The sequence below is a fragment of the Scardinius erythrophthalmus genome (genome assembly GCF_964197995.2).
Source record: "Scardinius erythrophthalmus genome assembly, chromosome: 21".
Classification (NCBI taxonomy): Eukaryota; Metazoa; Chordata; class Actinopteri; order Cypriniformes; family Leuciscidae; genus Scardinius; species Scardinius erythrophthalmus.
Window position 1 is genome coordinate 37004120 of NC_138241.1, and position 14446 is coordinate 37018565.

The window sequence follows — 14446 nt, forward strand, 5'->3', positions numbered from 1 at the left end:
ATATAGCCTACTGTTATATTATCTGTGCGTATACGTAATCTAGATTTTAATAGCTTGATGCTCTTTAAATATTTTGTTGCATAGTTAAAAGTTTCGGTGCATAGGACGGACCTATCCGCGATCGCTCTCCATGGTTCTGACCAAAGAAGAGCGCTCTGGAATCTCCATTACGCATCATACGCATCATACCTGGGCTGCGTTCTCTTAGCGCGCTACTAAGACTCTTAAGGTATAACTTAACTAAAGGTATACTACCACTAAAGGTATATCATTGCTAGGCGTCTTCAGGGCTATCATCCACTCGCGAGGCAGAGGCGCTGGCGCCCTCCTAGCAACGGCGCTGTTTTTGGTCAAACATGATTTTGACCACTTCATTAAGTTTTTTTTTTTGTAGAAAACTCTTTTTAAAAGATTTTCGTTTTGTATAAATTGTATCTTAATTTTGATCAATGTTTTATCAACCAATTGCATATTTATAGCATATTTAAGTAGGCTAATTAAAAGAGGCGATTGTCCACGAATGGCTTAAAATGAACAACTAGCCTACTAGTCGTCTAGAAAAAAAAAAATTAGTCGGAGGCAGCCCTTATTCCACATATTTTCGAACCAGGCTCAGGCCATTCTGGGTTGAGCGAGCTAGCGACCCTGAGCGGAATGAGCGAGCGGAGCGGAATATTCAGCTCTCCGCTCACGAGCTCTGATCGGAACAAACCCGAACCTCACTGTCTGCTGAACTTGTGAAGAAACATCATTTAATACATTTATTTTAATTTTTAGAAATAAAAATTATTAAGCAGAGGCAGGGATAGGTCTCTGCATCAGAACATCATAAAGAGATGGGGTTAACAACACAAGTTTGACTCAGGGCAGCACACAGCCATTCATGAGACACCACAACACATGCTAGCCCCGCATTAGCAACCAAATTTTCTCTGGACTCAATGATAAATACATGTCTGATCGTGTCACATGTCCGACATATCGGCTATCTATGACTTCGCACGACGGTGTAATTTACTTTCGGGTACAGATAGGATCAGTCAAATGAAATACAATAAACGTACAAATAAATATTACAAATTAAAAAACGATCGGAAATGTCGTCCAATTTTCTATTATTATTATTTGATGACAACAATACATTTTGAAAACAAAATATAGCCATTTCTGCTTTTTTATTTTAAACAAAAAACAAAGCTGCACCCTTTTTTAAATTTCATCTTTCATTCCGAAATAGAATAATGAATGAACGAAAAAGTACACGGACCCAAAATGTATTAGACTTTTTACCGTTATTATAAATCTAAATTAATCTCGTTTTTAATTTTGGCTAACTTAATTTCGTTTTTCTTTATTTCAATTTCGTTTTTCTTTTATTTCGTTTTTTTCTTTATTTAAATTTCGTTTTTCTTTATTTAAATCTACCCTTTACTGTGTCAGTAATTTGTTAGTCAGAAAAATATTAGACTACCTTAAAAGTATTGCTTAAGTTAACAGACTGTGTGCGTTTTATAACACTAGTGCAGTGTCCGTTCTCGGAGAATAAGCCCTGCTCGCGTGAGGTGCGCCGCTTCCCGCTATTACTTACTATTAATTCTGAACGTATCGCGTCTCGCGTGTCTGTCTATATTGCACAAAATGCGACACTGCACTCCCTTGTGAAGTCGATTGGATGAACGGTTCTCGAAATAATCAAAATGCAAACGGACAGACAGACACATAGAGATTACTATATTCCTTACTGAGCGCGAAGCAGCAGTGCAGCCACAGGTGCGGTTCCCGAGTGTTCTACGTGGTGCGCAAAACTGTGGCGCTGTTACAAAATAGCCTAAATTAAAGCATTTAAAGTTGGGGATAAAACATAGGCTAATTATATTTAGAATACAGTAATATATAACTGCTTATAAAGGAATAAATATCAAGGAGTAAATCAATGAAAATTTCTTTATTGGTGAAAAAATAAAATAAAAAATGCAACTGGTCGACCAATGAGAATGTCAGTCAAGACGGCATTGACCGATTAGTCGACTAAACGACTAAAGTTGACAGCCCTACACATAATACCCTATAAACACTCTAGAAACCATACAGAACACCTTAGCAACACCCTAACCAATGAGAACACCCTTGCAACCGCCTAGCCACACAGAACACCCCAGCAACACTCTAGTGACCACACAGAACATCTTAACAACACCTTAGCAACCACACAGAACACCCCAGCAACACTCCAGCGACCACACAGAACATCTTAGCAACACCTTAGCAACCACACATAACACCCTAGAAACACCCTAAGCACACAGAACACCCCAGCAACACCTTAGCAACCACACAGAACATCCCAGCAACACTCCAGCGACCACACAGAACATCTTAGCAACACCTTAGCAACCACACAGAACACCCTAGAAACACCCTAAGCACACAAAACACCCCAGCAAAACTCTAGCGACCACACAGAACACCTTAGCAACACCCTAGCAACCACACAGAACACATTATCAACACTCTAGCGACTACACACAGAACATTTTGGCAACGCCCTATTAACTACACAGAACACCCTAGCAACACCCTAGCCACACATATCACCCTAACTACAGCCTAGCCACACATAATACCCTATATACACTCTAGAAACCATACAGAACACCTTAGCAACAACCTAGCAGCACAGAACACCCCAGAAACACTCTAGCAACTACATAGAACACACTAGCAGCACAATAGCCACACAGAACACTCTAGCAACCACACAGAATACCTTGGCAACACCACAGCAACCACACAAGACACCTTAGCAATCACACAGAACACCCCGGCAACACTGTAGAGACCACACAACACACCTTAGCAATACCCTAGCAACCACAGAGAACACCCTAGCAATACAGAAAACCCCAGCAACACCAAAGCGACCACGAAGAACACCTTAGCAACACCCTAGCAACTAAACAGAACACCCCAGTACCCATGCTTTATTTATCATAAGTTTTGTTCCACGTCCAAAGCTATTTGAGTCTCATAAAGTCAGTAGCAGCGTAAATGATGCGGGTGGGGTCAGAGGTGATCTGTGATCCTGTCTGAAGAGGATTTGGCCTGTCCTAGAGGTCAGGGCTTGAGGTCTTACGGGGGACACTTTCCTCTGGATGCGAGTCTGAGGTCATCTTTCTCTGGGAAGCATTAAGCCCTCATCTATCCCGTTAGAGTGTCTGATTATACCACGTGAGAGGCGGGTTTAGACCCGGTCTGATACAGGAATAGAGCTGTAGGTGGAGTCCAGCGTGTGATTATGGGTAATCCCTTCTTAAATAACCCTGAGCAGTCAGCTAATGTCCTGTAGGACGTCTGAGAAAAGAGAACGAGGACAATACTGTTGGATACACACACATACACACACACACACACACACACATCAGAGAGCATCAGCTTGAGGATGAATTTCGCAGCACAGTTTTTTGCCAACTTTGCGAGCGACGGCTCACATCCACGAGAGACACGGAGAGGCTTTAATGACAGCGAGGAATATGATCCCTTCTGGCAGAGGTGGGAAACCGTATGTAAATCTGAAACCCTTAGAGTGTGTCCAACACCTAATGCTTCCCAGTGTCCTGTTGAATCTGAGAGATGTGAGGATGAATCGGATGTGGATGAATCTAGAAACCATGTAGCGACTCCCGTTCCTTCATCCAGTGACTCACATTCACCCAGACCTTCCCGTAAAACACCTGAGCGTCGACCCGCTTCTCCCGTAGATCCAGCAGGAACGCCCTCATCCGTAACTTTCCCTCTATTCCCACATCTCGGAGAAAACCCCACTTTCCTATCACTCTTCCAGGCATTAGTGTACATCCTCCTCAGACTCTTCCTCTCCTTCATCCTCCTCTTCCTGCCACGGTAAACACCTGAACATGCTAAATAATGCTCTAAAAATATTCTGTAGTCTATATGAGGCATAAAAATCGGATTTATCAAATCTGATACTCAACAAAAACACACAAACTTGTTCAACAAACTGTTCCAGTTTAAACAATGAGATATTATTTCATAAGTCGGGCTTCACAGGGTTAATGTCATGCACTAATAACTCTGTATGTTTCCTCTTAACCCTGTAAAGCCTGACTTATGAAATAATATCTCATTGTTTGAATTGGAACAGTTTAATGAAACAAAAAGAGTTGGCATGTGTGTTTTTGTTGAGTATCAGGTTTGATAAATCAGGCTCATATAGTCTGATATAGTGAGAATATGGAGGAAAAACTGCTCAGTTTTATTCAGAGACTCAAACTGAGCAAAAATATGCTATAGATGCTGATTTTCATATGGATTTATATGGATGCTTGTAATGTACATCAATGAGATCTTTATAACACTATAGCAGATTTACAAAATGATATAAATATAAATATCTCCCAATAATCTTATTAAGATTATATATTTAATGCTTAGTTTTATGATCTGTAGTTTTAAAACATATAATGCAATGTAATACAATGATGATTGACAGATGAACAAATAAACCTTCCTCAAAAGCCTGATGATCATAAATGATGTCTGGATAATCAAGTAAACCTGCATTAGTCCAGCTGAAATATTACTAACAATATCAAAGTTATTCCTTGATAAAAATCACATTTGACAGCAGAAAGACACGAGAAGCTCAAGATGAAGGACGTTTGTACTGTTACACTAAAAGACTTTTACTTGATAAAACAGACTAAACTATCACTCAGACACAGAAGGACTGGAGGAGACAAGTGCAGATATCATGAGAGGTCTTATAAATGTGCGCATCAAATATGATACGGTAGGCTTTATAGGGTTAATCAGAGAGGTTTGGTCAGAGACTGTATTAGACACTGTGACGTAGGAATGAGGTGAAAGCTCAGGCCTGCAGAATACAGCAGATATTAATAGCCTTCAGAACCGGACACATGACCAGAGACACTGAAACACTGACCACTAATGCCAGATTTACACTGCAAAAGTGGAACAGAAGCACTTCTGCTCTGTGTCGTCTTTATACAGACTGTCAAAGCTGATCAGAGACACATGCATTTACACAGCAAGTCTAACTGTACACCTTCATACTGAGGGCTGAGGAGTGTCAGATCTGGCAGAGTTTAATCTGGCTTTAGCATTGTGTCTTTACACTGAACTGTGATCAGGCACAGAGAAGTGTTCATTCAGGTGTGTGTGAAGGCATTTTACACAGCTGAATTAAGGCTCTTCTGCGCCCGCTCAACATTTATCTATGCAATTTTAATTGCATTTATGCACCTCTGAGCAGCATCAAACAGTTCGTGTAAATTCATTTAAATGTCACTTCAGATGCAGATTCTGTGATGCAAATGTGGCTCTATGTTGTTGTTACCTTGATCAAAGCATTCAGTTCCTTTATTATGCTGGATTATACATATGATATCAAGAATACATAGTAGTCCTTGCTTCACGCTGTTTTCTAAATGCTTACAAATCTTGTTGATTTGAGCTGAGTAAAGATCATCAGAAACAGTCCAATAGCTGCTGTCAGTAGTGGTTTGAAGCCACAGAAACATGAACGTGTGTTTGTTCCGGTCCTGCATTTGTTCAGCGAGTGTCGCTGTTTGACTTCTAGCTTTAACTGTGTGAGTTTGAAATAATCAGAAGTTATCAACGACAGTTCTTGAGAATAATAATGTACTTATTATTTTTTTTTTTCCCACAAATAGGTAAATACAAAAAAATTCAAAATGAAAATAAAATAAATAAATATTAAAAAATAAAAAATAAATGATTTAAAAAAAATTGTCCTTACAATTAGTCAAAGGTCATCAGAACTGAGCATTATACTGTGCAAATTTTTGTAAAACAAAAATATGATAGTAAAACTTATATTATATTGGTAACACTTTATAATAAGGTGTCGCTTCATAACATTAGTTAATGCATTAGTGAAAATGAACTAACTGAGTAATATGTTATTTACAGCATTTATTAATCTTTGTTAAAGTTAGTAAAAACCCAATTGTTCTTTGTTTCTTCACATTTGTTCACGGTGCATTAAATAATGTTAAATACAACTTTTGATTTTAAAAATGTAGTAGTAAATGTTTAGAATAATTTTTTAAGTATTTTTTCATGGTTACTTCATGTTAATCAATATAGTTAACTAATGTTAATAATTGAAACCTTATTGTAAAGTGTTACTAATCTATTTGATAATATGATAATAATGTCAAGAAACCAGAAATTAAATTGCAAAAATTAGCACAAAAAAATAGGGAAGCATATCATATATTTAATATATTATATATATATATATATTTTTTTTTTTAACTGAATATAGTGTGAATTTTTGTAATGTAATTTCTGGTTTCTTGGCATACATTATTATAATACTAAATATCATAAAATAAATAAATATTATATTTAATGTTTCATATATTGGTTTATTAACCCCGTGTGTTCCTCCATCAGTGCAGAGCAGCGGCTCGGTTCCTCCAGGCCCGACAGCGGCCCGTGTGCTAAAGACACTCGCCTCGCTAACGGCCGCGCGTGCCGCCGCTCAACCCTCATCTGCCCAGAACGCCTGAAAGACTTCGGAGCCGAGGAATACCTCAACGGAGACGTGAAGGTGTTCGAGACCAGCGTCTCAGAACCACCCGAGGTCCAGTTGATGTCGACACCGAAACCGTCCGCTAAGAAAAGCGTCGAGGGGAAATCGGCTCCTAAAGCGGATCCTGAGCATCTGCGCTTCGAGGAGATCAGCGCCGCAGCATTCAGACTGCAGCAGTCCGGGATTCAGAAAACACCCTGCACCGTACGAGTCTTTACACACACACACACCTCCCTACACCGTACGAGTCTTTACACACACACACACCTCCCTACACCGTACGAGTCTTTACACACACACACACACACACACCGTCAGAACACGGCAACAATCACACACACACCAACAGAACACCGTCACCAATCTCACACACACACACACACACACACACACACACACACACACACACCGTCAGAACACGCCAACAATCACACACACACCACCAGAACACCGTCACCAATCTCACACACACACACACACACACACACACACACACCTCTCTGCACCGTAAGACAGTCTCTACACACACACACACACACACCGTCAGAACACCGTCAACAATCACACACACACACCGCCAGAACAACATCAACAACCACACACACACCGCCAGAACAACATCAACAATCACACACACAAGGCCAGAACAACATCAACAATCACACACACACACCGCCAGAACACTGTCAACAATCACACACACACACACCGCCAGAACACCGTCAACGATCACACACACACACACCGCCAGAACACCGTCAACGATCACACACACACACACACCGCCAGAACACCGTCAACAATCACACACACACACACACACACACACACACACCGTCAGAACACCGTCAACAATCACACACACACCGCCAGAACAACATCAACAATCACACACACACCGCCAAAACACTGTCAACAATCACACACACACACACACACACCGCCAGAACACTGTCAACAATCACACACACACCGTCAGAACACCGTCAACAATCACACACACACCGCCAGAACATAAACAATCACACACACACACCGTCAAAACACCGTCAACAATCACACACACACCGCCAGAACACCATCAACAACCACACACACACTGCCAGAACACACACACAAACACACACACACACACACACACACACACACACACACACAACCAGAACACCAGAACAACATCAACAATCACACACACACACACACACACACACACACACACACACACACACACACACACACACACACCGTCAGAACACGCCAACAATCACACACACACCACCAGAACACCGTCACCAATCTCACACACACACACACACACACACACCTCTCTGCACCGTAAGACAGTCTCTACACACACACACACACACACCGTCAGAACACCGTCAACAATCACACACACACACCGCCAGAACAACATCAACAACCACACACACACCGCCAGAACAACATCAACAATCACACACACAAGGCCAGAACAACATCAACAATCACACACACACCGCCAGAACACTGTCAACAATCACACACACACACACACACCGCCAGAACACCGTCAACGATCACACACACACACACACACCGCCAGAACACCGTCAACGATCACACACACACACACCGCCAGAACACCGTCAACAATCACACACACACACACACACACACACACCGTCAGAACACCGTCAACAATCACACACACACCGCCAGAACAACATCAACAATCACACACACACCGCCAAAACACTGTCAACAATCACACACACACACACACACCGCCAGAACACTGTCAACAATCACACACACACCGTCAGAACACCGTCAACAATCACACACACACCGCCAGAACATAAACAATCACACACACACACCGTCAAAACACCGTCAACAATCACACACACACCGCCAGAACACCATCAACAACCACACACACACACACACACACACACAACCAGAACACCAGAACAACATCAACAATCACACACACACACACACACACACACACACACACACACACACACACACACACACACACACACACACACACACACACACACACACACACACCACCAGAACACCATCAACAATCACACACACACACACACACACACACACACACACACACACACACACACACACACACACACACACACCACCAGAACACCATCAACAATCACACACACACACACACACACACACACACACACACACACACACACACACACACACACACACACACACACACACACACACACACACACACACACACACACACACACACACACACACACACACACACACACACACCACCAGAACACCATCAACAATCACACACACACACACACACACACACACACACACACACCACCGAAACACCATCAACAATCACACATATAAAAATCATCTTCTTCCTCAGTGTTTCTGTCTGGACAATTATCTAAACATTCTTAAACCAAGATACATTTACTGGAGAAGCAAAATGACTGAAGATATTAAGTCTTGTTTAGTGAGAAACAGTGAGTTCGTGCTTAAAACAAGAACAAATATCTCCCAGTGGAGTCAGAAAAATAATCTTGTTCCTTTGAATGAAGTTTATGTTTCTGACTCCATTGGCAGATATTTGTTCTCGTTTTAAGCACGAACTCACAAAATGTTGATATATTTTTTAAGTCATTCTGCTTCTTCTCCAGTAAAGGTATCTTGATTTAAGAATGTTTGAATGAAAACAAGACAGAAACACTGAGAAAGAAGTGTAAGAAGACTCAAACATCTGTGTCTGATCAAACTGGAGAACAGCAGAAACAGAGTTTCTGAGTTTCAGAGTTTTGCAGGAATGAACACGTACAGTCGTTACCCTGCTGTGTGTGTAGACGCGATTCCTCTGCCTCAGCCAGTTTGGTTTTATGGCCTCTTAAAAATGAGAGGCATTTGCTAGAATTACAAACAACACTCTAAAATAGGCAAGAGCTCGTCAAACTCTGATCCAGCCCATAAACGTGTGTGTTCTTCCCTCAGTACTCCAGACTGTCAAAACAGTACGGGATGGAGATCTACCTGAAGAAAGAGCTTCTCCATTACACTGGGTCAGTGAAGGAGAGAGGAGTGCTGTGCCTGCTGTCCTCGCTCAAACAGGTCACGAGAATCACCTTTCATATCTGATATTATACCCAGACAGCAACATAGTGTCGGCCCAGATCCGGCCCACATCCGGTGCGCGTTGAATTCACATGAGGAGTTGTGGGCCGAATCTGGGCTGACACTATGGGCCCTATTTTAAGGATCTAAGCGTATGGTCTAAAGCACACGGCACAATTACACTGAATCCACTTTTGCTAGTTTAACGACGGGAAAAATGGTCGGCGCTCCCGGCGCTGGTCTAAAAGAGTTGTCGCTATTCTCTTAATGAATAATGGGTGTGTTTTGGGCATAACGTGCAATAAACCAATCAGAGACTCATCTCTTATTCCCTTTAAAAGCCAGTTACGCTCGCGCCATGGCGGACTCGCTATTTACACAGCGGAATCTGATAGCAGAAAAACTGAACGCCTCTGTAGCGAGGAAACAGATCTGCGCGAGGTTACAGGTTAAAGCGCAAGCAGACCATCTACGGGACAAGCAGGATTACACCATATCTTTATCTTTTTCATTGTAATTCTTTTATTTTTAATATTTGGCATGTTTGTGTGCTGCTGTACATGTCTGCGTGTGCACAGCGTCCCTGTGTGTGTAATAAGCAAAGCGTTGTGGGTCATAGCGCCTATAGGCTCATATTACTAACACACTCTTTAATAAATAACAAAAGAAATACTGCGCCATTGACTTTAGACCAGGTTATTTTTAGTGTGTGTGAATATTTCAGTTGCCTCAAAATGGCAATGCACCAACAATGCGCCAGAACACACACCTCGTTCCCAGACCAGCAGCCCATGGGCGCACAAATGCATTTGCTATTTAAAAAACGCGGCGCAGGACGTGAAAATGCAAACTGCGTCAGGCTGAAACTAGCAAAACACACTCGTGTCGCGCCTGGCGTATGATAGGGCACTATGTTGCTGTCTGGGTATTTCATTTTTGTACTATCATCAGATGAAATGTCATATGTAACGGTACGGTGTGCAGGACCAGCAGAGGAAGGGTGTGATCGTGGCCACGGACTGTAACTTCTCCATGGCAGTGGCGCATCACGCAGCAGAGATGAGGATTCCCGTGTTCGTCATCATGCCGGCGTACAGTTCTCCTCCACGCCTGCGCATGTACCGAGACTACGGTGCCATGGTCATCTCGTACGGCAGCACGGCTCGAGACTCCAGCAACCACGCCAGACATCTGGCCAAAGAGAACGGATACCTGTGTCTAGAGGAGTGAGTCTGACGTAAAAACCCTTTCCAGACAGCAACATGGTGTCGGCCCAGATCCGGCCCACATCCGGTACGAATCCACATGTTCCAGATGTGAGCCGGATCTGGGCCGACACTATGTTGCTGTCTGTCTGAGTTCATTTAGTTTTCCAGGTCAAAAATGCTTGTAAATCTCTCATTTTGCTATATTATCAGCAAATATTGGATTCAATCTTTTGGTCTACTTGTTTTGTTTCAGTTAGCACAGGTTTTGTATTTCTTTTTAGATCTGATTGATCTGAGCTCATTCTCCTCAGTTTATTTGAGCTAGAGCTCAGATCATTGAGGCCTACGATCAATCAGATCCAAAAAGAAACACAAAACCTGTGGTAACAGAGTGAAAACAAGAAGATTGAATCCAATATTTGGTAATAAGAAAGTATTACAACCCAGACAGCAACATAGTGTCGGCCCAGATCCGGCTCACACCTGGAACATGTGGATTGAACACATACCGGATGTGGGCCGGATCTGGGCCGACACTATGTTGCTGTCTGGGTGTGATCTCACAATATAACACGTGGCACAAATGAAACTCTCTTGTATTTGTGCTTCTCTTTGTCTAGATTTCAGCTGTTATAGTGTGTCCAGACTTTTGACCGGTCATTTCACTCACCTTTATTGAAGAACGGACAAAGAAAGTCGTCTTTTCTAGTTCTCATCTACACTGTCTGTGGCCTCGTCAGAGGTTTTAGGATAAACCCTTCAGAGAGTAGAAATGAACTACATGATAAATGATAGACACAGACACAACGATCCTCTTGAGTGAGTCAAAGGTCTGGACACCCAGACAGCAACATAGTTTTGGCCCAGATCCGGCACACATCTGGAACATGTGGATTTAACGCGTACCAGATGTGGGCCGGATCTGGGCCAACACTATGTTGCTCTCTGGGTAATATTACTGAATATTAACTTTCTTTTAGATCCCAAAGGAAATAGTGGCTGCACTTAGTCACTGCACTATTATTATACACTGCAAAAATACTTTTCTTACTTAGTATTTTTGACCTATTATTTCCAGTCCAAATATCAAAAAATTCTTAAATCAAGATGCATTTACTAGATGAGTAGAATGCCATAAGATTTCATGTCTTGTTTTCCGGGGGAATTAATCAAAATTAAGTGAGTTTTTGCTTATAACAAGCAAAATTATCTGCCAATGGGGTAAGAAATATAATCTAAATTCAAACAGAAATAAGAATATTTTTATGTGTGTATCAGCACAGGTGTGTGTGATGTGTGATGTGATCATCTCTCGCCCACAGGGACGAGAGCGCGGTGTATCTGGCAGGCCTGGGCACCGTGGGTCTGGAGATCTACGAGCAGATCCCTGCGCTGGACGCCGTGATCGTGCCCACCGGTGGAAGCTGTGCCCTCCTGGCCGGAGCCGCACTCGCCATCAAACACCTGAACCCTCGCATCGCTGTCATAGTGAGTCTCATCTGGCCAAAACTGCCTTCAGCTCCAGTTTCACATGCACTGGGATAAAGCTGAAATTAACTCATGCACACACTGCAAAAAATGCTTTTCTTACTTAGTATTTGTGTCTTGTTTCCAGTTCAAATATCTGAAATTATCAAGTATCAAATATCAAGAAGCATACAAATGCTTCTTGATTTAAGAATTTTTAGATATTTGGACTGGAAACAAGACAAAAATACTAAGTAAGAAAAGCATTTTTTTGCAGTAGGAAGAGATGCTGCAAGAGGAACTTATTTCTTTGCAATATTCCATAAAAAACATAGAGTTGTCAAATTTGGAATATTCTGGTGAGTTTGCAACATGACGTGTCTCGTGGATCTTGTGTTTCTAACAGGGTGTTGAACCAGAGGAGTTTCCACTTCTTCTGCAGTCGCTCAAAACCAATTCCCCCATCAAAGATCTCCACTGCAACCCCAACAAGAAACTCTACAGAGGTACAGTCTCTCTCACACAACGCTTCTGCTGTGTTCTGGTTCTGTTCTGATCGTTTGCTGCTCACACAGATCTGCTGGATCACTCTCTGGGAACACACACCTTTCAGCTGGCCAAGAAACTGGTGGATAAAGTCATTTCTGTCAGGTATGCTGAAGCTCTTCATCTGAGCGAGCGTACGCCACTTCACACGCAGAAGTTAGGATTTATAATAACAAACTTGATGGGAAGATTTCCTTGTCTTGTTTTCTGGGGAAATATGCAAAATGATCTGCCAATGGGGTAAGAAAAAATAATCCTGTTTCTGTTTGAATTAAGATTATTTTTCTGACCCCATTGGCAGATCATTTGGCCTTTTTTTTTAAAGCAAAAACTCACAGAAAACAAGACATAATATCTTATGGCATTTTACTCATCTACTGTAGTTGATGATTCTTGATTTAAGAATTTTTAGATATTTGGACTGGAAACAAGACAAAAATACTAAGAAAAGCATTTAATCCGATGCACGTCTTCTCTGTCGAAGGGAGTCGGACGCTCTGGTGGCCATGCTGAGGTTCCAGGAGTTCGAGCGCGCGACCGTCGACGCTGAGGGAGCCTTGGGTCTGGCCGCCATCTTAGCGGGACAGCTGCCAGAACTCAAAGGCAAACGGTGCTTACAGCCCCTCACTCACTCCATTAGCATCATTAGCATCCTAACCGGGACACTCACTGTGAAAAGCCAAAGCCAGTTAGCTGAGGATCTCGTGCAGCTGGTGGACTGAACTCATCTAAGAGATCTATTGAACAGAATCTTCTTCAGAAAACTAACACGAGCTGCACTTGATCAACACACGTTGTATTAATGCACTATCATCCGTTTATGCCTATATATTACTAGAATACACTGTTTATGTGAATTACTATTGATACATTAAATGGTAGCACTTTAACAACAAGGTCTCATTTGTTAACAAATTTAATGCATTTACTGGAGAGACAATGACTGAAGATCGTCTTGTTACTGAAAAATGCATCAAAATGAAGTGAAAAATTCTCTTGTTTTCCCTTTGAGTTAAGAGTATTTTTCTGACTCCATTGGCAGATATTTCACTTCATTTTGATGCATTTTTCATAAAGCAAGACTTAATATCTTCAGTCATTTTGCTTCTTCTCCAGTAAATGTGTCTTGATTTGAGAATGTTTAGATATTAGAGATGGAGAACAGGACAGACACACTGAGAAGATTTACATGCAAAACCCCTGATAAAGCTTCAAGGGGAAGTAGTTTAACTGTGGAGTTGTGTGTGTGTGTGTGTGTGAGTGTGTGTGTAGGGTGGCACTGGTGGTGAGCAGTGCAAACATGGAGCTGGACCTGGTTCTGCAGTGTGTGGAGCGAGCGCTGGTTCTGGACGACAGAGTCTTTCGCTTCACGGTTCAGCTGACGGACTGGCCAGGAGACATGACCAAACTACTGGACCTGCTGACCCGAGAGGACGTGCGGTGAGCACACACACACACACACACACACACACACACACACACACACACATGACCAAAC

General features: G+C 42.2%; 1 protein-coding gene across 1 annotated transcript in view; it reads left to right on the forward strand.

Annotated features, from left to right (window-relative positions):
• Positions 1–3361: 3361 nt before the first annotated feature.
• The window catches only part of LOC308682193 (L-threonine ammonia-lyase), a 16059-nt gene continuing 4974 nt past the window's right edge, over positions 3362–14446 (forward strand). The window contains exons 1-9 of the mRNA XM_081351712.1: positions 3362–3900; positions 6463–6805; positions 9608–9724; positions 10712–10953; positions 12258–12423; positions 12809–12908; positions 12978–13053; positions 13433–13558; positions 14221–14388. Coding sequence (XP_081207838.1) covers positions 3440–3900; positions 6463–6805; positions 9608–9724; positions 10712–10953; positions 12258–12423; positions 12809–12908; positions 12978–13053; positions 13433–13558; positions 14221–14388 — 1799 coding nt within the window. The 5' untranslated portion in view covers positions 3362–3439. The remainder of the gene's footprint in view (positions 3901–6462; positions 6806–9607; positions 9725–10711; positions 10954–12257; positions 12424–12808; positions 12909–12977; positions 13054–13432; positions 13559–14220; positions 14389–14446) is intronic.